The 24,777-nt window shown below is 42.9% G+C and overlaps 2 protein-coding genes across 6 annotated transcripts in view; both read right to left on the reverse strand.

Moving 5' to 3' along the window:
- Positions 1 to 24,777, reverse strand: part of LOC126251859 (folliculin) — a 180,727-nt gene that overhangs the window by 104,680 nt on the left and 51,270 nt on the right. The window lies entirely within an intron of this gene.
- Positions 552 to 22,966, reverse strand: LOC126252302 (uncharacterized). The gene is made up of 2 exons (XM_049953184.1): positions 21,938 to 22,966; positions 552 to 908 (listed from the first exon to the last, which is right to left on the reverse strand). Exons 1-2 carry the CDS (start codon positions 22,964 to 22,966, stop codon positions 552 to 554), a joined length of 1,386 nt encoding a protein of 461 aa, XP_049809141.1.

A 24,777-nucleotide genomic window follows, 5' to 3' on the forward strand; every position in this document is an offset into this window, starting at 1 on the left:
AGAACACGAAAGATGCTGAATACTAGGAAAAACAGATTCAACCTGTGCAGAATATCTTTTAATAGAAAACCTTCTATGTGGTGAACACTGTGATGTTCTACACATTGTCAGGAAAAGATTACAGATGTGAGATGACACTACTGGAAATACTTGAAAGCAATAAACAATGACACAGAATGTTACCTAAATTTTGCATGGGCAGGTACAATTTCCTATTTCCCCTCTGTTAAACTACATTTTCAGTTTTGCATATGTGAGAGAAGTGGATTGCAATAGTAAAATCAACTTCTTTACTCCTGTTTAAAACGTAAATATTTGCTTTGTATTTTTTAAATGTAATGCTTTTCTTTGTAATAATGGCTCTGTATCTGTATCACTAGTATCTGGGTAAGTAAAACATCATTTTATCTGTGGTTGCAGCATTCAGCTTCCACCTGATAATTGCATAAGGAGCCAAACTACAGTTGCAGAGCATAAAAGAAACATTTCCTTTTTTATTAAAGTTTATTGGATCATTTATTCATACATTAAATACAGGTATACAATCTTCATCAGAAAAGCATTTGACTAACTTCATAGGAAGTCCTAAGCCACACACCAACAGTGTATGCACCAGGATCGGGAATAACTGAAATGCCAGTATCAGGTCGTAATTCCGCTGTACGCAATGCGGCATTTTCTGCAGCCTTCACCACTGCAGCTAGCCTTGTGACCCAGTCAGAAGGGGACTTTTCATCTAGAATCAGCTGCTGCCGCCACTCTTTCACTGCAGCTGATAAGGCGTCAATCATAGTGCCATTTGCAGTTGGACTGCTTGTGCAACGAAACAATCCCTCAGTTCCAAGCACCAGAGCTTGCAGCCACAAGTGTTCACTTATGGCTTCTTGTGTTTCGACATCACGGAATGCCTGGATCAAATGACTTGAGATGTAGATGAGTAAGCACACATGGGTGAGGGGGAAAGAAAAAATGACAGCTGAAAATATGGAAGTAAATTCACACGCATTGTGCACTTTAAATTAATATTTATTCCCCTTTATTTATTTCTTCATAATCTCCTTTCATACTTCCCCTCCTATAAATTAATTTTTAATTTTATTGGTTAACTATTCTGTTACTCAGTACATTGAACAAAACAATTACGACATTAGATGAGTTATCACACTTTCTTTAAATGTAACAATACCAGAGAAGGAAAGTTGCTACTCACCATACAGCAGAGATGCTGAGTCACAATAGGCACAACAAAAAGAGGGGATAGTATGGTGGGAGTAGCAGACAGTGAAGTTTTACAGTTTAGACGGAGGGCAGGAGAGAAGGTGCAGAGGGGGGAGGGGGTAAGTAGCAGAAAGGAGAGAAATAAAAAGAAATTAAAAGACTGGGTGTGGCGGTGAAATGACGGCTGTGTAGTGCTGGAATGGGAACAGGGAGGGGGCTGGATGGGTGAGCACAATGACTAACGAAGGTTGAGGCCAGGAGGGTTACGGGAACGTAGGACGTATTGCAGGGAAATTTCCTAACTGCACAATTCAGAAAAGCTGGTGTTGATGGGAAGCATCCATTTGGCACAGGCTGTGAAGCAGTCATTGGGATGAGGGATACCATGTTTGGCAGCATGTTCAGTAACAGGGTGGTCCACTTGTTTTTTGGCCACAGTTCATTGGTGCCCATTCATGCAGACAGACAGCCTGTTGGTTGTCATGCCTACATAGAATGCAGCACAGTGGTTGCTACGAGAATCCTAAACCTCTCACCTGGTTCAGATTCATTGATGACATCTTTGCTATCTGGATTGAAGGTGACGACACCTTATTCACATTCCTCCAGAACCTCAAAAACTTCTCCCCCATTTGCTTCACCTGGTCCTCCAAACAAGCCACCTTCCTAGATGTTGACCTTCACCTCAGACATGGCTACATCAGTACCTCCGTCCATTTCAAACCTACTAACCACCAGCAATACCTCCACTTCGACAGCTCCCACCCATTCCATACCAGGAAGTCCCTTCAGTACAGCCTAGCCACCCATGGTCATCGCATTTTCAGTGACGAGCAGTCCCTTTCACAATATACCGAGGGTCTCACTGAAGCCTTCACTGACCGTAATTATCCTCCCATCCTTGTACGAAAACAAATCTCCCATGCCTTATCTTTCCAGTCTCCCACCACCTCCCAAAGTCCCACAGTCCGGCCACGGAGGAGCATTCCCCTCATAACTCAGTACCATCTGGGACTGGAGCAACTGAATTACATTCTCCGCAAGGGGTTTCGATTATCTCTTGTCATGCCCTGAAATGAGAAATGGCCTGCCCACTATCCTTCCCACCCTTCCTACTGTGGTATTCCGCCATCCACCGAACCCAGAAAATATACTCGTCCATCCTTACACAACCCCTGCTCCCAATCCCTTACCTCATGGCTCATACCCCTGTAATAGACCTAGATGCAAGACCTGTCCCATACATCCTCCTACCACCACCTACTCCATTCCAGTCACTAACATCACCTATCCCATCAAAGGCAGGGCTACCTGTGAAACCAGTCACGTGATTTACAAGCTAAGCTGTAACCACTGTGCTGCATTCTATGTAGGCATGACAACTAACAGGATGCCTGTCTGCATGAACGACCTCCGACAAACTATGGCAAAAAAACAAGTGGACCACCCTGTTGCTGAACACGCTGCCAAACATGATATCCCTCATCTCAATGACTGCTTCACAGCCTGTGCCATATGGATCCTTCCCACCAAAATCAGCTTTTCTGAATTGCGCAGGTGGGAACTTTCCCTGCAACACATCCTTCATTCCCGTAAACCTCCTGGCCTCAACCTTCGTTAGTCACTGTCCTCACCCATCCAGCCCCCTCCCTGTTCCCATTCCAGCACTACACAGCCATCATTTCACTGCCAAAGCCAGTCTTTCAATTTCTTTTTATTTATCTCCTTTCTGCTACTCCCCCCCCCCCCTCCTCGCCCCTCCGCACCTTCTCTCCTGCCCTCCGTCTAAACTGCACCACTTCACAGTCAACCACTCCCACCATACTATCTCCTGCCCCTCCCAGCCCCAGCCTCCTCCTTAACCCCACCCAGTCATCACTCTCATCGTGCACTGGTGCTGCTGCTTGCAATGTAGTTTCAGCTATCTGAGACTGCAGATGTGTGTGCAAGTTGCGTTTGCGTGCGTGTGTGTGTGTGTGTGTGTGTGTGTGTGTGTGTGTGTGTGTGTGTGTGTCTACTGCTGACAAAGGCGTTAATGGCCGAAAGCTATAATTGTGTGAATCTTTTTGTTGTGCCTATCACCACTCAGCATTTCCACTATATGGTGAGTAGCAAGTTTCCTTCTCTGGTATTGTTACATCCCATCCTGGATTTTCCATTGTTTGATTTCTTTAAAGGTTACATTTTAAATCACAGTGATAGGCACAGGAGGATGTATGATATATTCGTATACAGTATAATATAATTAATAAACCAATCTGCTTACTCTACATAGCAGCAGACAATTTTTTTAACTAACGATGTAGTTCAGCAACAGGTAAAGCAACTGTCCTCCAATGAGGTGTGTGGCAAAACTGTATCACACTTATATGGGATGGATTAAATGGAATTACTGATGGGTACAGTCCTCAAGAATCTGTGCAGTCACTATGACGACACTATTCAACATTCACATGACAAGGGTCTAAAGAGATTATTTATCAAATTTATTCCTCACAAAGAGCAATTTTCAGCTCTGGAAAAGACACAGAAGGTGTTAATCTAGGTGTAACACATTTCCCAAATGAACCCCAAGCATATTTCAATAGGATTAAAACCCCAGGGTAGCACTGATCATGGGTTCCTGTAAATGATGTACACTAAATGACCTCTGTGAGACTCACCATTTATGTCTATAAAAACGTGATCACCACCTACCAAGTAGACACAAAACTACTGAGGCTGCTTTCATTTACATGCATAAAAATTGAGCAACTCAGTGCCAATAGATGAACACTTTACCACAGCTCCACAGAAAGCTAGACACCAAAATGGCCTGAGCACTGAAACAAATGAATCTGTGGACATAAATGGGTCACACATTGAAAGCAACTATCACTAATTCAACGTACACAAATTTGCAGTATCAGTCTCATTTCTATTGTATCATACCTCATACATAGCAGCTTCCTGATGGAGCACAAGAATGTGTTCACAGTAAAATGCTTATCCACTACAACTGGGTTGGCAGATTCTGATGAACTTAATCAATACTAGTGGACACAGTTTGTTGAAAAATAGTCACATATATACCACAACTCATATTCCTTGATTATACAAAATGCCTCATCTCATTTGTGTGAAGGTTCTAAGACACAAGTGTATAAAAGATTTGGATGATGTGCCAGTTTTTCAGTCTGCCAAAAGTAGTAATTGCCCAGCACAGTTTTCAGATGTTTCACACATGTATGTGTGATTGTTCCACAACCTATACTGTCTCCAATTTTAAGTGCTTGGAACATTGACCTTGAAAAGAAAAATGGGTCCACTTTGAAACAAAAGATGGCTCAACATATTATCTCTATCCACAACGTTCCTACACTTGGATCTTCCTGTGGTATGGTGTCATACTGTTAATGGAATACACACCTTGGGACCACATAAACTTATATGATGAAAAATGTGTACATTTTTTGTTATTTTTATATGCCTTGTTACCATTTGCAAGACTCAACTGACACGATGTAAGAGGTATTGATCATCCCTTGCCATAACTGCTTGGGGAGTTTATTTTGAATACATTATTTTTGTTCAACATTGAGCTCACAGTCCTTTAAGGCTTCCAGGTTATAGTATTCCAATGTAATCTGTTCGCTCACCCTAGCAACTGTTTCACAAAATCCATATTTCACAATGTCATATTGTACCACATATATATCAGGACAATCCCAAAAGTAAGGCCTCCTATATTTTTATACATAAAAGCAACATTTTATTTTCTGTAACAGCTACAGCATTTTAAAAGTTCTACATAACCATCATTTCAACAAATGCATTTTTGTAGATACCATGGTCATGGTCATTATACAATGTCCATGTTATCCCGTCTCACCACCATGTGCTTCACGAAGCATTGAACCACATCTTACACCTCATCGCTGGAGCAGAACCACTGTCCAGATAAAAGTTCCTTCAACTTAGGGATTAAGTGGTAGCCATTTGGTACCATGCCCTGACTGTATTGTACGTGGCTTAGCACACTCCAGCGAAAGTTTTGCAGGAGATTTGACAGTTTGATGGGTGACTTGTGGGTGGCAGCTGTTGTGGAGAATGCTTAGCATTTGCTCAACATTCCTCTTCTCCAATTTTGAATTGCCCCTCTGCATTTTTTCACTGTTTCACAGTACCGATCACTGTTTAAAATTTCGTGGTTTGTGTGAAAAGGGATGTTGCCACTCATGTGACTGTTGTTTTGTCTCAGGTGTAAAGCAGAATGCCCAGGTTTCATCACCTGTGAAAACTGAGTCCAAGAAGCTATCATTTCAATCTCCAAGAAATTCGCAGGGATTGTCAGCTCACTGCTGTTTGTGGTCTTCTGTCAGCATACACAGTACTGATCATGCACACAATTTCTGATACTGCAACTTTTCCATTAAAATCCTGTGGATTGTGCTTTGGGAAACCTACGGAACCAAATTGTGGAGAGCATTTAGAATGATTCCCATGATTCCCCCCCTCCCAATTCATTTTGAATGGCTACCATGCGAAAATTACTGCCATCTGGTGGCAAATAGCAGAACTCCTTGGAATCATCTATACATATTACTGTTGTGTGTCAGTGTATGCTTCATACCAATGTTGTGTGGCAGAGGGTGCTCCATACCAATGCTGCATGGCAGAGGGTGTTCCTTACCAATTTTGCATGGCAGAATGTGCTTCATACCAGTGGTGTGTGACAGAAGTGGGTGATTTATACCAATGATGTATGGCAGAGGGTGCTTCTTTCCAATGTTACATAGTAGAAAGTGCTCTGTACCAATGCTGTATGGTTGATAATCCTTCGTACCAATACTGCCTGCCAGATGCTGCTTCATACTGACATTGGGTGGCAATGTGAACTCCATACTGACTGTATGTGGCAGAGGATCCTTCATACCACAAGTGCATGGGAGATGGTGTTTTGTACTGATGCTGCATGACAGAGGGTGCTTCCTACCAAAGTTACATGATGTAAGGAGCTTCGCATCAATGTTTCTTGGCAGAATACACCTTGCTGTGATGTTACATTGCAGAGGGTGTTCTGCACCAATGCTGCATCACAGAGGGTACTTCTTACCATTTTTTCATGGCAGAGAGTGCTTCATGTCTGATGATGTGTGTCAGAGGGAGCTTCTTACTCAATGTGCATGGCAGAGGGCACTTTGTACTGATGTTGCGTGGAGGCTGGTTTTTATTGAAGTTATGTGGCAGACAGTGCTTCTACCAATGTTTCATGGCTGACGGTGCTTCTACCAATGTTTCATGGCAGAGGATGCTTCATAGTGATGTTATGTTGCAGTAGAGCTTTGTACCAACACTGCATGGAGGAGGACGCTTCTTACCATTGTACATGGCAGAGGGTGCTTCATAAAGAGCTTTCATGGCACAGGGTGCTCTGTGCCAATGTTGGGTGGCAGATGTTGTTTCATACTGACGCTAGAGAAATGAGGGTGCTCCACACCAATGTTGGGTAGCACAAGAAGCTTCCTAATACGATGTGAGATGGAGGGTGCTTTGAACTAATTGTGCGTGGCAGAGGGTGCTTTGTACCAGAGACTGTTTCACATCAATGTTTCATGGTAGAGGTTGCTTCCTACCAATGTTGTCTGGCATAGCGATGCTACATTGACAAATGCAGAAAAAGTCACATAGAAAATGCAGATCATGCTGGACTGTCACGGGCGTACAGTAGCCAGCAAGTGACCGCAACTAATGCTGAACTCTTTATGGATGGGGAGGGTTGTGTCATACCGGCACTGCAGCCACACAGCTGGCAAGTGGCTGTAGCTCACGCTGAACTGGTACTGCTGTCAAACGGACGAGGGCAAGCTACAGCATCTCTTGTTTCTTTACTTGTTCTGAATCCAAACTGGCCTTCCCCAGAATTTTCCTCAAATTTATTTTGAATTATCTTCAATATGACTCACATTACACCCTTTGTAACATGATATAAAACTAATTGTCCTATAGTTGCATTCTTTTGTGATGCACTTTTTAGGTAGAGGTTCTGGAATGATCTTAAGTAGATCGTGGGACCACGCTCCTGTGTCATAAATCCTGTTTACTACCTAGACCAATCTGGCTACTGAATTTGGATCTAATACTTTCGTGCCTCAGATGGTTTTCTGTCACATTCCAATGCTTTCTTTTCCTGGTGCTCCTGCATTGCTTTCTCCAATTCCCATTTCAGTATCTCAGGACCCCAGTGTCCTTCATCCTGTCCCCATTCACATTCCAAAACAGGTCTGGTCTTATCACACCTGTGCTCTGTGCAACTTTTCCATATAAACCATCCAACCTTTCTTCTCCTCTACTGTACACACTGTCTTTTACCCATTTTTATTTAACATTTAATATTTGCTTATTTTTCTTTGTTCTCTTTTTATTAAACATTTCACTGTTCAGTACATTTCTTCCAGTTTTCCTTTCTTATTCAATTCTTCACGCTGTTTTCTCACCCTATCTGTTGTGACTCGCCGATCATTCAAAGCGCCGCCGCAAAATTACCCGCGTCCTCTATGTGCGGCGCTGTCTGACAGCCATGCAGCAGCTGCGCCACCTAAGCGGCCAGCCGAGCAGTGGCTTAGGTGGTGCAGCTGCTGCATGGCTGGCAGACAGCGCCGCATATAGAGGACGCGGGTAATTTCGCGGCGGCGCTTTGAATGATCAGCGAGTCACAACACTACCCTCTCTAGCCTGGCCAGTTAATATTCTTCGTTCACTGTTCAGTTTTCATAAGTGTTTTTCACACAATCCACAAATTACCTGGTATTCATACTGCATGTATTCCTCACTCTATACTAAAAAGAAACGAAATAAGTGTTCTGCTAATCCTCAGATACCATGTTGATCATACAATTTCAGTTGTGCACTAGTGGTTCCCTTGCAGATAATGATGATGATGATACTGATGAGAAAAATCATTATTATTATTATTATTATATTATCATCATCCTCCCAGTAGAGGAAAAGTGACTAGAGCAGTACAGGATTTTCTATTGTGGCATGCTACCAACTTGCATTCAGGAGAATGGGGTTTAAATTCCCATCCAGATTTAGGATTTCCAATGTTTCCTCACATCACTTTTCCCCCATCTGATTAACGTGGTTATTGTCATTCACATTGTTAATTGTAATTATTTTGTGCAGCTTATCCATTTGGCTGAAATATTACTGATACTTCTGTACAACACCTTGCTCCACATTCATAAAGCATATGACTTGTATCATCTTGCAATGACATGAGCATTCTATATATAGCTGTAATACTTGTGATTATATGAAGAGTGCCACTGTAATATTCTGCTGTATAACTTGTGGACCTAAAATATGAAAACAAGCAATAGCTTGCTTCAGCGTGGCTCAGCTGGCATTAGCTACAGTCTAAAGATATTCTTATCTCAGGGAACCAAAATGCAAAATGTTCATTCCGGTCTGGAAAGATATAGTAGTAAATCTTACAGATGTATAAGAAAGGAGAAGCAAATATTATTTGCGAAGGTCAAAGTAAAAAATGTGTATGTACACACATCTAACCACAGTCAAATAAATACTCAATTCACTCTCTCTCTCTCTCTCTCACACACACACACACACACACACACACACACACAGAGAGAGAGAGAGAGAGAGAGAGAGAGAGAGAGAGAGAGAGGAGGGGGGAGGGGGGGAGGAGAGAGAGAAAGAAATTATCTTCAGGTTAAAAAATTACAAAATTTTTGGGATATTCTACCTGGAGTCTTGTGACTATCTGTACTGCCCTTCTTTGTATACCTACAATATCCCCTATTAGTACTATTGAGTATGGGTCCCATATCCTAGGACGAATAAGATGAGTGTTTGTAAGTTATCTCTTTTGTATAATGACAGCATTCTCCCAGTATTCTACCAATGAAGTGAAGTCTGCCACTTGCTAAGCCCATATGAAAATTCCATTCACGTCTCTACAACTTGTTATATCGCAGTTGTGACTCACTGATATTGTAGCCCTAAGATACTACATTTATGAGTTTTGTGAGGTGCAGGACTTTACATTTTGAAGCTCCAATCTTTGCACCACATTGACATCCCTTCAAGATCTGAGTGAATGTTTGTGAAAATTTTCAGAAAGTTCTTCTTTACAGATAAGTACATCCCATGCAAAAATTCTACATTTATATTAATATTGCCTGCTTGATCATTAGCAAATACAGTAATATGAACAGCAAATTTCCCAGCACACTTACCTGGGACATATCTGGAGTTACTTCTACACCTGTCGATGACTCTCCACCCAATGTAACACACTATGTTTTCTGATATCTCAAATGATCTTACTTCTGTTGGAAAGCCTGCAGGTAGTACCAAATTAAATGGTTTTCAAAAGTAAAGTTACTGCAGGTGCCTGACTGCTGTGATCATTGTCCTTTGGATGTCATGTGAGAGAAATTCAAGTTGGGTTTAACAAGACCAATGTTTTTGCAATTGTTGCTGGTCAGTATCCAGGAGATCATTCCGCCCAAGATTACATTTGAGATCCGAAAATGTTCTAAGATTCTACAACAGGGATAATGGACAGTGATTATGTGGCTCACTTCTGGCAAATGTGTGTGACCTGTGCTTCTTCCAACTACTGTGTGTGTGTGTGTGTGTGTTTATTGATTGTGTGTTGGCTGAGGGTTTTAGTATCCCTGCCAGAGGACATTGTGATGGAGGCAGATGAGCTATGGTGGGTGGTGCAGCAGAACAGTTTGGAAACTTGCCATGGAGAGTGCATGTGACATGTAGCATGGGCAGATTCGATGACAGAGGTGTCTACCTGCAGGTGGCAGTAAGCCAGAGTGCCCAATGTTTACACAGAGTTCAACTACCACTGACCTAACCCTGTGCTTCATGCTATGCATTATTGTCATGTGTTCAGTCATTAGCCACCTATGCATGCTGCAAGCTGAGTTTATTGCCCTGCATGTCTGTATGCGGCTTCAGATGCTCTGCTTCCCGTAGATCGACTCACGTGGTGAGTTCGTTTCCTCTCACGGGGTTCTGTTCCTCGGTTGTAATTGAGCAACCGTCAGCCTCTGATGTACCCATGCCAACAGCATAGAGTAATAGCACTATCAAGCTTGTGCAGAATGGTGACGAAGGACATTCTGAAGCAAGTAATGCCACAATTCTTTTCTCTCTTTTTGTAGTGTTAACTTTGAGCCACAATGGATCTGGTGTTTCTACAATCCTGGTGGGAACAGTTGTGCCTACAGAATGAACATACCTACAGAATGAGCAGCAGCAGCGGCGGCGGCAGCGGCGGCGGCGGTGGCGGCAGCAGCAGCAGCATTAGTAACATCAACAGGTACAGATGCAGGCACTGATGCCAACTTGCTTTGCACCCTTGCTTTGCCACATGAGGGGGCAGGCACCCACTGGGAAGTTTTCTTCTCTATCCCTGACACCATTCATCAGCTTCAATGAGTGTGTGCAAAGGTAAATTTCCACCAGTTCTTGCTGGACTGCCAGGAAATGTGTATCATCAACCCAGCTGATAAAGTTCCCTTCTTGTCATCCAGTAGCGTGGGCTTGTAGAAAACTGTCCAAAATTTGAAGCCCTCCATCGAATCCAAGAAACATCCCTTTGACAAGCTTTGTCAGTTGCTTATGCACTATTTTGATCATCAAACACAAGTGGTGGTGGCACGGATGCAGCTGAACCAACACCACAAACGCCCTGGGCAGTCATACGTGCCCTGCGTCACCAATTTGCAGGGCCTCTCGCACAGGTGTTGTTTTGAGTGCCCCAAATATGCTACCTCTCGTGCAGACTCTCTAATTTGGGAAATGACTGTCTAATTAGCTTCTGATCCTGAAGTTCACACCAGGGTCCTGACTCTATCTGAGCCTTCTTCAGCCAATGTTGTCCACAATATGGACTCGCACGAGCTTACGGTGGCGGTGTGGGACATCCTTTCTGATAACTGACAGGTGGTACGATTAGGCGTGCATGGTAAACGGCTACCAATGCCCTGTGGGGTACCCCAGGTGGCCTCACCTCCTGTCGTGTCATTACATGTCACCGCCATTGATGATTCCAGTGCAGTGGCACTGCAGCAATGCCTGTCCTAACCCATTCAGGGCTCAGTGGGCTCGTATATCATCCGCAGAATAGTAATTCCCATCCACAGCAGTTTTTGGATCCTTGTTGTCGTTCTCCTTCCATTCGTTGGGTGAGTACCAATTATCACCGAGACTTCTTGCACATGGAGCCCATGTGTGGGGCATGCCTACAGGTAAAACACTTGCCAACTGTTTGTGACAGTTGGTGGGCAATGAGTCAGTTGTCGAATGCCCCGGCATTTTCCGTGGACTCAGATGTAGAGTGCTTTGTGCATACCTTCTGTGTCTGCCTCTTTCCGTGAGCATGTGTTGCCAAGTTTTCTGGTTACATACCAGGCAACACCAGTCAACAGGTGCAGTCTGAAGTTATGTTTGCATGGGTGCCAGCCGGAGGGCCTGCTACATTTGTTGCACACTGAGCCACATGCCACAGATCACTGTGGCCCCCCACATTATCCTCCCAGGGCTGCTGTTTGAGCCAGATCCTTTGCCCAGTGGCAGGGTTGATTATTGTGTGTCATGGTGGACCACAAGATCAGCAGTTGTTTGTGGTAAATGTTAGTAAATGGTTCAAATGGCTCTGAGCACTAGGGGACTTAACATCTGAGGTCATCAGTCCCCTAGAACTTAGAATTACTTAAACCTAACTAACCTAAGGACATCACACACATCCATGCCCGAGGCAGGATTCAAACCTGCGACCGTAGCGGTCGCTCGGTTCCAGACTGAATGTTAGTAGGGAGCAACTGTCCAACCATGCAAATCAGCTCTACCTGTCGTCATTGGGACTTCACTGCCGCGGTCTTCTGGTCAGACGAGTGGCAGAGTTGGTCACGACATTGCTCCAGTTGCAGACTCCCAATTGCAACAGTGTGCTTCCCATTGCCATCCCTTCTGCTGTCCTCCCATCATCTGCAGTCTCAGCCCACACTGAGGCTTGTACCTGTGCCTGCCAGTGCAGAGTCCAAGGATTCTGATCTGCCCATCTCCAGCTCTGTGACGAGGTCATGGCCCAGCATAGCCATTTCAGGGTGAAGGGATTTAGTACCCTCACCAGCAAACATCACTATGGAGGCAGAAGAGCTAGTGACGCTAGTGTAGCAGAACAGTGTTGAAATCTGCTATGTAGGGCATACGCAGCAGACCTGATGGAGGTATTTACCTGTGACTGGCAGTAAACCAGGTGTCCCAGTGCTTAACCGATTTCAACTACTGTGGACCTCAGTTTGCGTGCAGTGTTGTTGTGTGCTAAGTTGTTAGCTGACTGAACGAGTCATGTGCTGATTTTGTTGCCATGCGTGTGTCTCAGTGGGTTCAAACATTCTGCTTCCCACAGACTGACTCGCATAACAAGTTTGTCTTCTCTTGAGGGGTCCTGATTGTCATCAAGCCACTACTGGCCATGAAGTACCTACACCAACAGTGTAGAGTAACAGTATTGTAATGGCTGTGCAGATACTAAAAAGGTTATGGTTAAGAGGGGAGTAAACTCAGCTGTAAATTTTGTATAGAATATGATGGATATTCCATTGGGCCCTGAAGGTTGGTTCAATTTTAACAATGCCACTGGCACTAATATGAACATCACTCACCTTTGTAGTGGTGCAGGGATTAAAGTGGGGCAGCACTCCTGTCGGAGTTCAGCATTATTGCTTTTGCTTTACTAGCCTTAATTTTACTTTCTGAGTGTCTGGACCATAACTCTGAAGCCACTGGCAGCCTTTACAGATGACCACAGTTTCTTGGATTTTGTGAGATATCTTTTGATAAAAATTCTGCTTCAGTAGTTGTCAAAGACTTCATGCATTGCCACTCTGACAGCTAAATGCACTTCATTTGGCATTTTTCTCTCTTTACTATATGCTTTATTTTACACTGATTTTGCAGTTTTCATTGCCTTTTAGAATTTCCTTTAGATAAATTGCATATCATGCAGGGTCCCTCCCACCATGAGATGCTCTACTAGGTAGGGGAGAGGCTTGAACCTTGAGCTGGCATGTACCTTGAGCCAATCTTGTATCTCTGCTCTTAAATCTAACTTCAGTCTTTTTACACCATATGTTGCCTACTATGATATGAGTATAGACTGCTTTTGTTACAGAAGCAAGGAGCAACTATTTCAATTTCCTACTTGTATCATTGCGTGTGTGTACTTTTTTCCCCCCACTTAGAAGTTAGTTTTTCTGTTCTTAATTCAATGTTATTCCTGCTATATATCCAGAAATAAAATTGAACTTAAATGGTTAATAATGATGGCAAACATTTATCTTAATAAGCAGGCTGTGAATTTTCCTGCCATTTTATTATTTTAGGTTAAGTTAAACATTTACTGAAGTGGGAGGAAAACTGTACCTTGAGCCAGTTGGTGATACTGCACCATGATCATCACCCACGGTACTTTGGCAATAGAGATTAACAATATTGAAATGATACATAGGCTTAAAACAACAAAAGTAATTTGTTGCTTTTAAATGTTTACCAACATGAATTTTAGGTGTAATTTGTGAACCACAAAAATTACTCCTGTGCATTTTTACTTGAATGTTCTGTTTGTTAGCCCTTTGGTTATGTTCAATAAAATCTATTCATAATATATGACGTGTCCATTTATTTTAAATTGTGGCTCATGATACATTACCACACTGTACCTTTACCAAATACAACAGTTTGGAACATGATCTCTATGGTATAGCCTTTTAATAAATTGAGTATATACTGTGATTAATTCGATGGGAAATTAGAAAAGTAATGAAACTGATGGAAAAATTCTGAAACTTGAGCCGTAGTTCCTTGAGATATGACATTACTGCCTTATTAGCTAGTTTCCTGAATATGTAAATCTTCCTACTTGTTTTAGTAACCCTTTGTACTTAAGTAACCATTTCTGCTAAAAATGCCTTGTGGTCCCTGATACCAGTTCAATGTAGACATTGCCAAGGCAGCCATGTCTATTTGTTGCTATCAGATTTAATATATTTCTGCCATGGACTGGCTTCCAAACTACCTGTTCCAAGAATATTTCAGAAAAGGCATTTAGTATTGTTACACAGGACACCTTGTCATACAAACGCTAAAAAGCTGTAACCATATCAATTGAGTTTTGGGTGATTAAAGTCTTCTTAAACAATAGCAGTATGATTGAGGAACTTATTAATCAGTGAGCAGAGGTTTCCTCTTAACTTTTCAGTTACATTTAGAGGCGAATCTAGTGATCATAGAAGGACCCAATTAAAAGTTCATGCCCTTACTTGTTACTGAGTTTTGCCCAAACAATCTCACATAGTGCTTAAATTTCTGTCTTCATTCTAACAGGTACTGTTCTCAGTAACATCACTGAATCATTAGTTCTATTAATGAAAGACAAACTCAGAAACAAATTTAGTATAACATACAGAAATATTAGTCACATGGAAAACCAAGTAAAAAATCTTCATTGCCACTGATGCTACGTACTTGAGACAGGAAGAATTATGTAAGGCAACTTTGTCAGGTTATACAACAGAATTCTCTCGTTTTACCTCCATTCCATACAGTTGAATATTACCCTAGGTTGGCTCATGTTCCTGTAGACTTATACATTAATACCCACATTATAAAAATAAAACAAAAACTGTTCTCTTCCTGACAATAAAGCATAACAATGAAATACATTGGAGGCACACCACTGGAAGATACAGTAAATAAAATTTTTGATTCAATTATTGACTGATTTTCTGCAAATATAACCATTGAGAAATTTTAAGAAAAAAACAGTACAGACTGTTCACTTATGTACAGCACAGAAATTAACACAGTTTATAATCGGGTTTGGGGTACAAGATATAAATAAAACGGAAAAGTTAAACATTTTAGATGTCTGTATTACTAGAAAATTTGAAATGGAAATCACATATTATGGGTATTCTTAAATACTCAAGTTCAACATCATCTACTCTGCATGTGAATACAAATTTTGCTGCTGAAAATGTCAGAAAGTTGGCTTACTTTGCATATTTCTATGAGTTAATGTCTATTTGGGATAATATTCTGAGGTAATTCTACATTTATGAGGCGTGTTCAAAAGAAAAGGTACTAAACAACACTGAGGATATAACTGAAGTCTTTATTCAAAATTAATCACTAGAGGCCTGAATGCAACTATACCACTGTCTCATGAGCCAAAGAATCCCCTGTACCCAGAATTCCTATGGCTGTGACAGCAGCCAGTCATGGACTGTGTCCTTCAGTTCATCGTCCAAGCTGAGGCACCCTCCTTTGCGATGTTTTTTAACAGACCAAACACATGGATGTCACAGGACAGCTGCTCAGGCTGCTCTCACTTGAACTTGCCCATTACACTTTGTGTGATCTCAGGGTCCATAATGAAAATGGGAACTCCACTTTCTCACTGACTTGATGGACACACAGTCTCCCCCAAAATATGGACACTCCCCGGTGATGAATATCAGCCAGTTTAAACCCTTCCACAGTCACAAATTTGATAATACCTCACTGCTCCTCAACTGTCAAACTTTGCAATGTGAATACCATGACGTCTCAAATGGATGGAACACTCAAGTGCCTGCTTCTCTCCTGCACCATTTGCCCACACATGTATATAACCATGCCTGACACTACATTTGCATTCCTACATGTCTCATTAGATTACCCGAAGTGGCATATGCAAATTTCAACCAGTTTGGTTTTCATCAAGCACTTCTTATGACATGAAGTATTCATTAGACAATAAGTACAATTAATTGAAAACCTTTAATGAATTTATAAATAAAGGTTACTCATATTCTTCATATAACAGTGAGATGTTACAAAAATATTAAAAGGAACACAGAAATAATTATCAGCATCAACATCACTTTCATTAGAAGGTGACTGTATAGATAAGTATTACTGTGCTCAATGTTTCTGGGCTTCAAAAACTATTCTTCTGACAGATTAATTTGAAAAGGAGAAAAAATAACTAACTAATACTAAACAAATATTCTGTGATAGGGGCTTGGCAGCTTCCCACAAAGGGGCTGTGGCAAAGGGAAGCTGTGACTTCAATGATGAATTATTCAAACATTCACTATGTACAGCAGATTTGGTACCGTCTGGCTTCTACATATGGCAACATCTAAAGAAATTCATGGCTTGAGTAATTTGGAATAAAATTATTTAGTATTTTGCAGACTTTACAGAATGAGACTACGGGGACAGTATCAACTTATTGAAAAATACCAGACTAAATATAATGGCCTAAGATTATTAAATGAAAAACAAGAGCATGTTTGACATGTGATAACAACTTCTGTGCTAACAACTTACATGATCGCGTTCTCGTATGTACCCACTCAATGAAAGGCCTACAACACACCCAACACATTGATGGAGTTACTTACTCAAAAACACAGATACTATGTCCAAAATTAGCTAAACTGCAGTATGGATGACTCTGCAGAAACTATTCAGGAGGTTCACTGGACTAGTTGTTTAAGATGTAGGGCAGTAAATGTACATGCAGTTACTAGCTCGAGAAAATAACTACTGCCATTGGGAAAGATCTTAAAAGTTCAAGTAGCTGTCTCTTCCCCAGTTCCATGCAATTGCTCATGGGGACATGGGCTCGGACACACACAAAATTGATCTATGGATGACATAAGGAACTCTCAACCATGTAAAATGAAGTGCTAAAGAAACTGGTATAGGCATGCATATTCAAATACAGAGATATGTAAACAGGCAGAAGATGGCACTGTGGTCGGCAAAACCACATAAAACAGCAAGTGTATGATGCAGTTGTTACATACGTTACTGCTGCTGCAATGGCAGGTAATCAAGATTTAAGTGTGTTTGAATGTGGTGTTGTAGTCAGCGCACAAGCGATGGGACACAGCATCTCCGGGGTAGCAATGAAGTGGGGATTTTTCCGTATGATCATTTCATGAGTGCACCGTGAATATCAAGGAATCCAGTAAAACATCAAATCTCAGACATTGCTGCGGCCAGAAAAAGATTCTGCAAGAACATGAGCAACAATGGCTGAAGAGATTTGTTCAACATGACAGAAGTGCAACCCTTACACAAATTGCTGTAGATATCAATGCTGGGCCATCAACAAGCCCACTCGTGTACCCTTGATGACTGCGCAACACAAAGATTTATGCCAAGCCTGGGCCCATCAACAACGACATTGGACTGTTGATGACTGGAAACTTGTTGCCTGGTCAGAAGAATCTTGTTTCAAATTGTATTGAGTGGATGGACATGTACAGGTATGGAGACAACCTCATGAATCCATGGACCCTGCATGTCAGAAGGGGACTGTTCAAGCTGGTGGACACTCTAATGGTGTGGGGCGTGTGCAGTTGGGAGTGATATGGGATCCCTGATATGTCTAGATACGACACTGACAGGTGAGCATCCTGTTTCATCACCTGCCTCCATTCATGTGCATTGTGCATTCCAATGGAGTTGGGTAATTCCAGCAGGGCAATGCGACACCCCACACGTGTTACCGAGTGGTTCCAGGAACACCCTTCTGAGTTTAAACACTTCCGCTGGCCACTCCCTGGACACGAACATTATTGAGCATATCTGAGATGCCTTGTAATGCGCTGTTCAGAAGAGATCTGCACCTCATCGTATCTTATGGATTTATGGACAGCCCTGCAGGATTCATAGTGTCAGTTCCTTCCAGCACTACCACAGACATTAGTCGAGTCCATGCCACATCATGTTGCAGCATTCCTGTGAGCTCGCAGGGGCCCTACACAATATTAGGCGAGTGTACAGTTTCTTTGGCTCTTCAGTGTAAATCTCAGTCACCAATATTGACCAAAAATTCTGTAGTAGTACTTTTTCAGATTTTTCACACAATGAAATGATCTATAATCCTTTTCTCACCTTTTGTTAACTATTAAATGCTCAACTTTCTTAAACAGACACGATCTAAATGAAAGAGACTTTGCTGACTTTGTTTATTCTAACACGCATGAGACTTAAAATATATATGAAACTGCAGTTTTGATTTGAAAATTTATGTCACATCTCCACTTGTACCTGCGGGCCCATTGCGAGCGATATGTATAGAATGTACGAATCTGTCAAGTCAGTCTCACATATAGTCGCGACACACACTGTTGTGAAAGTTAGCATTGTTTGACTGCTGGAGCGACACTATCGCTCCAAGCGGTGAGAAAGCAGTCAGTTACCTGTGTCGTAAGGACAACGTTAGATTTTAATTATTTTTCTACTTAATTAACGAAAGCATTATGTTTTGCTTTCCATACATTAGTAAATTACTAAGAGATGTAAATTGTCTTGAAAGAAATGTAAAAACAAAAATATTCCTGATTCAATGACATAAACAACTTATTCATGTAGAAATACTGTACAATATATGTACAACTGCCTACCCCACTGAGAGCAAAAGAATATAAACACACATTTCATGCTTGAGAAGCAAAAATATCCCTCGTTGTCTTTTCTTATTGTGACAGGGACTTTCCTTGACACACAAAAATTTGTTAATGGAGACTAATGATTCGCCCATTCTTACACTTCACTCGACTTTCTAATATATGAATATTGTTGTAAATGTAATCACTTTTGCTTCAAAAGCGAATATGTTGAAGATTCTTGCCGTTTGTGGTTCCAATGTAGCAACTATTGTGGAACTCGTTTCTTCTGTGTTGGGAAGCAGTTTTTGTTCCTTTGATTTTTTATTATCACGTCTGTGTGACTTGCCTTTCAGTCACAGGTATGGTGGCTTATCATGTATGTTAAAGAATATCGATACTCATTCCGTACGGGTTTCCTATGTCCCACATTCACTGATTTGGATGAAAGTGTGGCAGTAAAAAACTTAGCATTGCTGGGTAGATATACGACGTCTTTCTGTAAGGTCAGGTATTCCGGTGTTTACTACAATTTTTTCTTCTTCTTCTTCTTCTGTTAAAGGAGAACGACAATCTTCAGTAACTATTTGTCCATTACAAGAGAATCGGAAATAAACTGTCTGGTAAGGTGCCGTTTCATACCTCCCATAGTCTTTATGAAACTGAAGAATGACAAATGCGCTGTCATTTTTTAGCTATTCTCGATTTTTATTGCACTACGTATGCTCACTACTGTATAAACTATGTTACAAATCAATACAAACGACAATACTGAATTCCTATTGCTTTCACTAGTGTCGCTCGCTGGCCGCTTGGTGCGCTGCTGCCGCTGTGGGTAACAAAAAACAGACGGAGTGTCGCGACTGTTAAGGTATACTGTTGTCAGAGTCTCGAAGCGGGTATTGGGTAAATACGGATATTGTTTTATACTTTGACAGCGGAACGTCGGTTGAGAGCAGTGAAATACTATGTGATGGAGGTACATAGATTATTGAGACGCAACTTTTCGCTACAAGTATGCAGTGACATTACTCTCAAACTCGGGCTTTACACAAAGTGAAGTGAGCAACTGCAGGTCACTGGCAGCCCTGTACGCCAGTGGAGATGTGCGCAGTGTAACTCTCGGTAGTTGTTTCTGAGGTCCTGGACTCGCAGGCTCCATTTTATCTGTCAGAGATGAAGACGTAAAATGCTTAAAGGTGTGTTACTACTGAACATTGCTACGAACATCGAGGTCCAATCACTACAAGAGTGTAACTGTTCCGTTTCATTAATGGAAATTTGATGGGGAAGTTGAGACGGCAAAATGGTTAGAAGTTTGTTTTTGACAAACAACATTATAATTACTGATCGTTTCAGTCACAGTAATTCAGCATGTACTCTAAGGTTTCTGCACAACCACATACTCATAAATCATGACACATGTAAGTTGTTGCTTTCCTATTCCGCTTCTATTAAATAAATAATACTGTTAGTCTCATGTCACAGTCTAACATAAGTCACGACACTCTCTGCTGTGAAAGTTGCCACCGTTTGACAGCTGGCGGACAATAGCGCTCCAAGTGGTAAGAAAGCCGATATAGTCGCACCGTTAATTTAACTGCCGATCGCGATAACTGTCTTTGCATACCAGTTCAATTCGAACACCGATCCCGGAGGGTGTATCGCGTACCAGAGTAACGTCACTGCATAGTTGTAGCGAAAAGTTGCGTCTCAAAAATCTATGTACCTCCATCGCGTAGTATTTCACTGCTCTCAGCCGACGTTCCGCTGTCAAAGTATAAAACAATATCCGTATTTACCCAATACCCGCTTCGAGACTAAACAACAGTATACCTAAACAGTCGCAACACTCCGTCTGTTTTTTGTTACCCACAGCGGCAGCAGCGCACCAAGCGGCCAGCGAGCGACACTATTGAAAGCAATAAGAATCCAGTATTGTCGTTTGTATCGATTTGTAACTTAGTTTATACAGTAGGGAGCATACGTAGTGCAATAAAAATCGAGAATAGCTAAAAAATGACAGCGCATTTGTCATTCTTCAGTTTCATAAAGACTATGGGAGGTATGAAACGTGGTCCACAGTTTGAAGTTGTAGACTCTCGAAAAATCCGTCTGTACTGTACGACGGGCTCAGTACGCACTGCCATTTCTTTGCAACACGTTCCCACTATTTTGTCTATCGGCAGGTACGCAAGCCGACGGATATCTGACGCAGCTAACTTGCGCCGGCCATGAGCGGCTCTTATCCGTTCACGCATTTTTGCGACACGGCTGCCACAGTTTTATTGCTTTTGACGATTTATTATCCCGCCTGTGTCTTTTCCTCTTAAGATACAACTGTTGTGGCTTCTTTTGTACATTAAATACTGTACGTATTACATTCTATATGGGTTTCCTACTTTCCAAATTCACTGATTTGGCTGAAAGTGTCACGAACAAAACTCCACTTTGTCGGATATGAATACGTCTTTCTGCATAAGGCCAAGTCTTCCTGTGTTTACGAGCAATTTTTTATTATTAAAGGGAAACGATATTATTAGGTAAATATCTGCACGTTACAAGAGAATCGTAAATAAATTGTGCTGTAATGTACCGTTTCCTATCTTTCCAGCATCCTTACGTAACTAAAGAACGAAAAAAAGTCATTTTGTAGTTACTATCTATTTTTATGGCACTACGTATACGCTCTATTGGAAAAACTATGTTACAAATCAATATCAACGTTAGTATTCGCACTCATCCGACATCGTATTCGAAAGTGTCGCTTGGGGCTCAGCTATCGTTGTACTATGGGACTTAATTGCTGAGGTCATCAGTCCCCTAGAACTTAGAACTAGTTAAACCTAACTAACCCAAGGACATCACGTAGCGGTTGTGCGGTTCCAGACAGTAGCGCCTAGAACCGCTCGGCCACTCCGGCAGGCCTCAATGAACAGCTCACCATCTTTGGAATCATGTTCATTCTCAAAATGAGAAATAATTTTTCCAGCTTTCGACAATGTTGCCACTATAGGAAAAATTAAGTAGGTCTGCACAAGGCCCAGAGTAGAATCCCGGCCTTGTAACAAATTTTCATTCGTCACTTTAGTCCATATATATACACTATACAATACTGTGTTGAAGCGTCACACTGGCCACTAAGAACTACAAATTAACTGTCAAAATACCGACAAACAGGACCTACCTATCATCTATAACAAGACAACGTAGTGTACAGGAAATGTAATGAGGTTTACCTTAGCAGCTGCCTCGAAGAATATAGTATACAAAAGGCCAGAGACACCCGCCCGTGCACTTTCCACAATTTTGCTCATATCGCGAAATAATGTGAACAAATTGTGACCGTCGAGATCTCCGTTAGTAACTGCCCTCTCGATAGCTTTCGACACCTTCCTCACATTCGTTCCGCAATCTCTCCCTCCTCCGAACTCGTCGTACAAATTCAACTGTTTTTCACAGTCGATCAGCGACTTGACAGTGCACTTAATGACCTGCAGCACACACGAAGCAAACTTATCCGTGACAGCGTACTCCGGTTCGGGAAGAACGTCCTCGTCCTCGTCACCCTGGGAAAGAGTGGGCTCCACAGTCAGTGGCAGCTCGACCGTCACACTTTCTGCACCTCCAGGAGTATACTGGAGGTGGCGAGGCCAACTCACGGCAGTCGTAGGCGCGTCCAAGTACTTCAGTACGCAAGTGAATGATATCCGAAGTAAAGTTACGAAAAATGTAGCGTCTTCCGGGGACGTCATAAAAGCGCTGCAGTACGCCCTCGGTACTTCGTAGCCCTTCTCGCGCAGGCAGCTGACGGTCTCCCACACGACGAGATTCTCTTCCAGCTTGGGCGACTTCCCCGCATTGTCGATAAAGACGACGACCTGGTGTTCCGGATCGATACGTCTGTTACCTTCCGACGCGTCTTCGAAGAACGGATTCAGCGCCGCCCGCACGGCGTCGGGACTGGCCGAGAGACTCGGGTGTTGTTTCTTCGCGCAACGGTAGTGCGTGTCACTGTCGCCGGTGACGAAGCCCGCGAGAGAGGGCGCCGCCAAGCTCGTGGAGACGGTCGTCAAGTCGTTAGTAGCCAGAGTCTGGCACAGGTGAAAGATTTCGTCGAGCGAGCAGCCGCTCTCGGCCATGGCGCCCGCGATCTTGCAGAGGACGGCGGTGGCGTCGATGTCGCGCAGCGCTCGTCGCTTGTCTGACGGCCGGGCGACCGCCCCGACCAGCAGCATCCTGACTTCGATGTCTTCGGCGCGCGCCATCTCGACGGCGGCGCCGAAGTTGAGGCGGTTGCCCGTGATGTTGCGCGCGAGCACGAGGATGCCCTGGAAGTGGCCGGAGGCGAGGTGGCGGAAGGCGCGCAAGATGACGCGCGGCGGCGGCGCCGTGTTGGCGTCCCCTAGCACGGCGGCGGCCAGCAGCCCGGCGCCCACGTAGCCCGCGGGCCACGGTTCGCGGCCCGTACCGCCGCCCGACACCACCTTCACCTTACCGCGCAGCTGCTCCTGGTCGCGCAACATCACCACCCGCTCGCCCTCCAGCAGCGACAGGCCCGGGTTCGCGAGCACCGTGCCTTTCAGCACGTCTTCCACCATGTTGGGTAAGTCGCGCAGTCTCGAATACATCTCGCTGTGCGTAATGACCGTACGGCGCGCGATTTTCGCCGGTAACCGTTGCTACTTCCGACAAGAGCAATTTCAGTAACGGAGGGCCTGATGTAGAATATTTGCTTTTTCTGTGCACAAAAGAAGCGGACGCGCAACTTTTTATTGTTGTCTGTTTTTCTTTGACCTCTGAAATCCAAGGACTGCGTTTGAACCGTAGACCATAGATAACACAGACTGCGCATGACGTCATTTTACAGAAACCGAGGCCCACGAGAAAGCAAGGCCGCGGCGCGTACGTCACATCAGTGTGCGATTTGTGGTTTTACCAGTGGGGGGGATGTCTTAGGGGGTTAGTATAATTACGTATGTTACTAGCTTGGACCGTGGCGTTACCCATGGTTAAACAGTTATTTATAAATAGATGTTAATGCCGAAACTCACTATTCACGCGTATGCACTATCAGAAAAGCTATTCCTTTTTATATCTTTAAAAGTACATTATTGGTAACGTTTATTTACAAAATCATCTACAGACAGGTATACGATGAGAATTCAAAAAGTAAAGCACATTTGTGAAAAGCTGTACTTATTCTGATGATAGAAAACTGAAACATGCGTTATTTTTCTATGTAACCTCCCTAGGCTTCAATGAAGTTTTCCCGACGTTTTATGAGTTTTTTTTTTTTTTTTCATCAGAAAATACGTTTATCGGTTGCATCTGTAACCAATTTTGCACCGCAGCAATGACGTCTTCATCACTTTCTAATCTTCTTCCCTGTAGTGCTTCCGTTAAGGGTCCAAACATGTGAAAATCACTTGGAGCCAGGTCTAGACCGTATGGTGGATGTTCCAGCACCTCGAATCTCAACTCCTTTATTGCGACGGCTGTCCGTTTGGCAGAATGTGGGCGAGCGTTATCTTGCTGCAGGATGACACCTCTTCACAGTTTTCTACGACGTTTGGATCTGATTGCAGGTTTTAGTTTCGTACGCAACACATCACATCCACCTTAAAATACAGACCTAGCCCTAAAGCCTCGTTTACGCTGGGGCGACGTCTTGCAACATTGTGGCATGCTACGGAAATGTGGCGTGCGTCGTCTTGTAGCATGATACAACAGGCAACATCTTGCGGCGTATGTTGCATGCGGCAGGTTAATTTATACCAAAGCAACAGAATTTGTGCCACACGTGTGTCGGTCTTGCAGTATAAAGGATGATAAACTATCGCAGCGGCGGCCTACTTGGTACTTGCACGTGCAGCTAACAACGGAAATGAAAACCAAAGGAAAATAAAACGATGGTGGAAGAGAAGAGCATTAAAAGGAGGTCCACGAAATAGTATCCTAGGAATTTGAAGCAGACGATGGTGCGTTATTTAGTAATGTGTGCTTTCGTCCCAGGCGCGTTAGTCCGTGCCATACCGTTGCCAAAAGGTGGCCTAACGGTGAATGTTCGCACAGGTAC

This window comes from Schistocerca nitens, chromosome 4 (genome assembly GCF_023898315.1).
Source record: "Schistocerca nitens isolate TAMUIC-IGC-003100 chromosome 4, iqSchNite1.1, whole genome shotgun sequence".
Taxonomy (NCBI): Eukaryota; Metazoa; Arthropoda; class Insecta; order Orthoptera; family Acrididae; genus Schistocerca; species Schistocerca nitens.

Bases quoted from the DNA above. Each gene is read 5' to 3' on its own strand.
- LOC126252302 (XM_049953184.1), bottom strand. From the start codon at position 22,966: ATGGCGCGCGCCGAAGACATCGAAGTCAGGATGCTGCTGGTCGGGGCG. The intron at 909-21,937 runs GTAAACCTCATT...CATTTGATCCAG, and splicing joins TCTTCGAGGCAGCTGCTAAG to GCATTCCGTGATGTCGAAAC.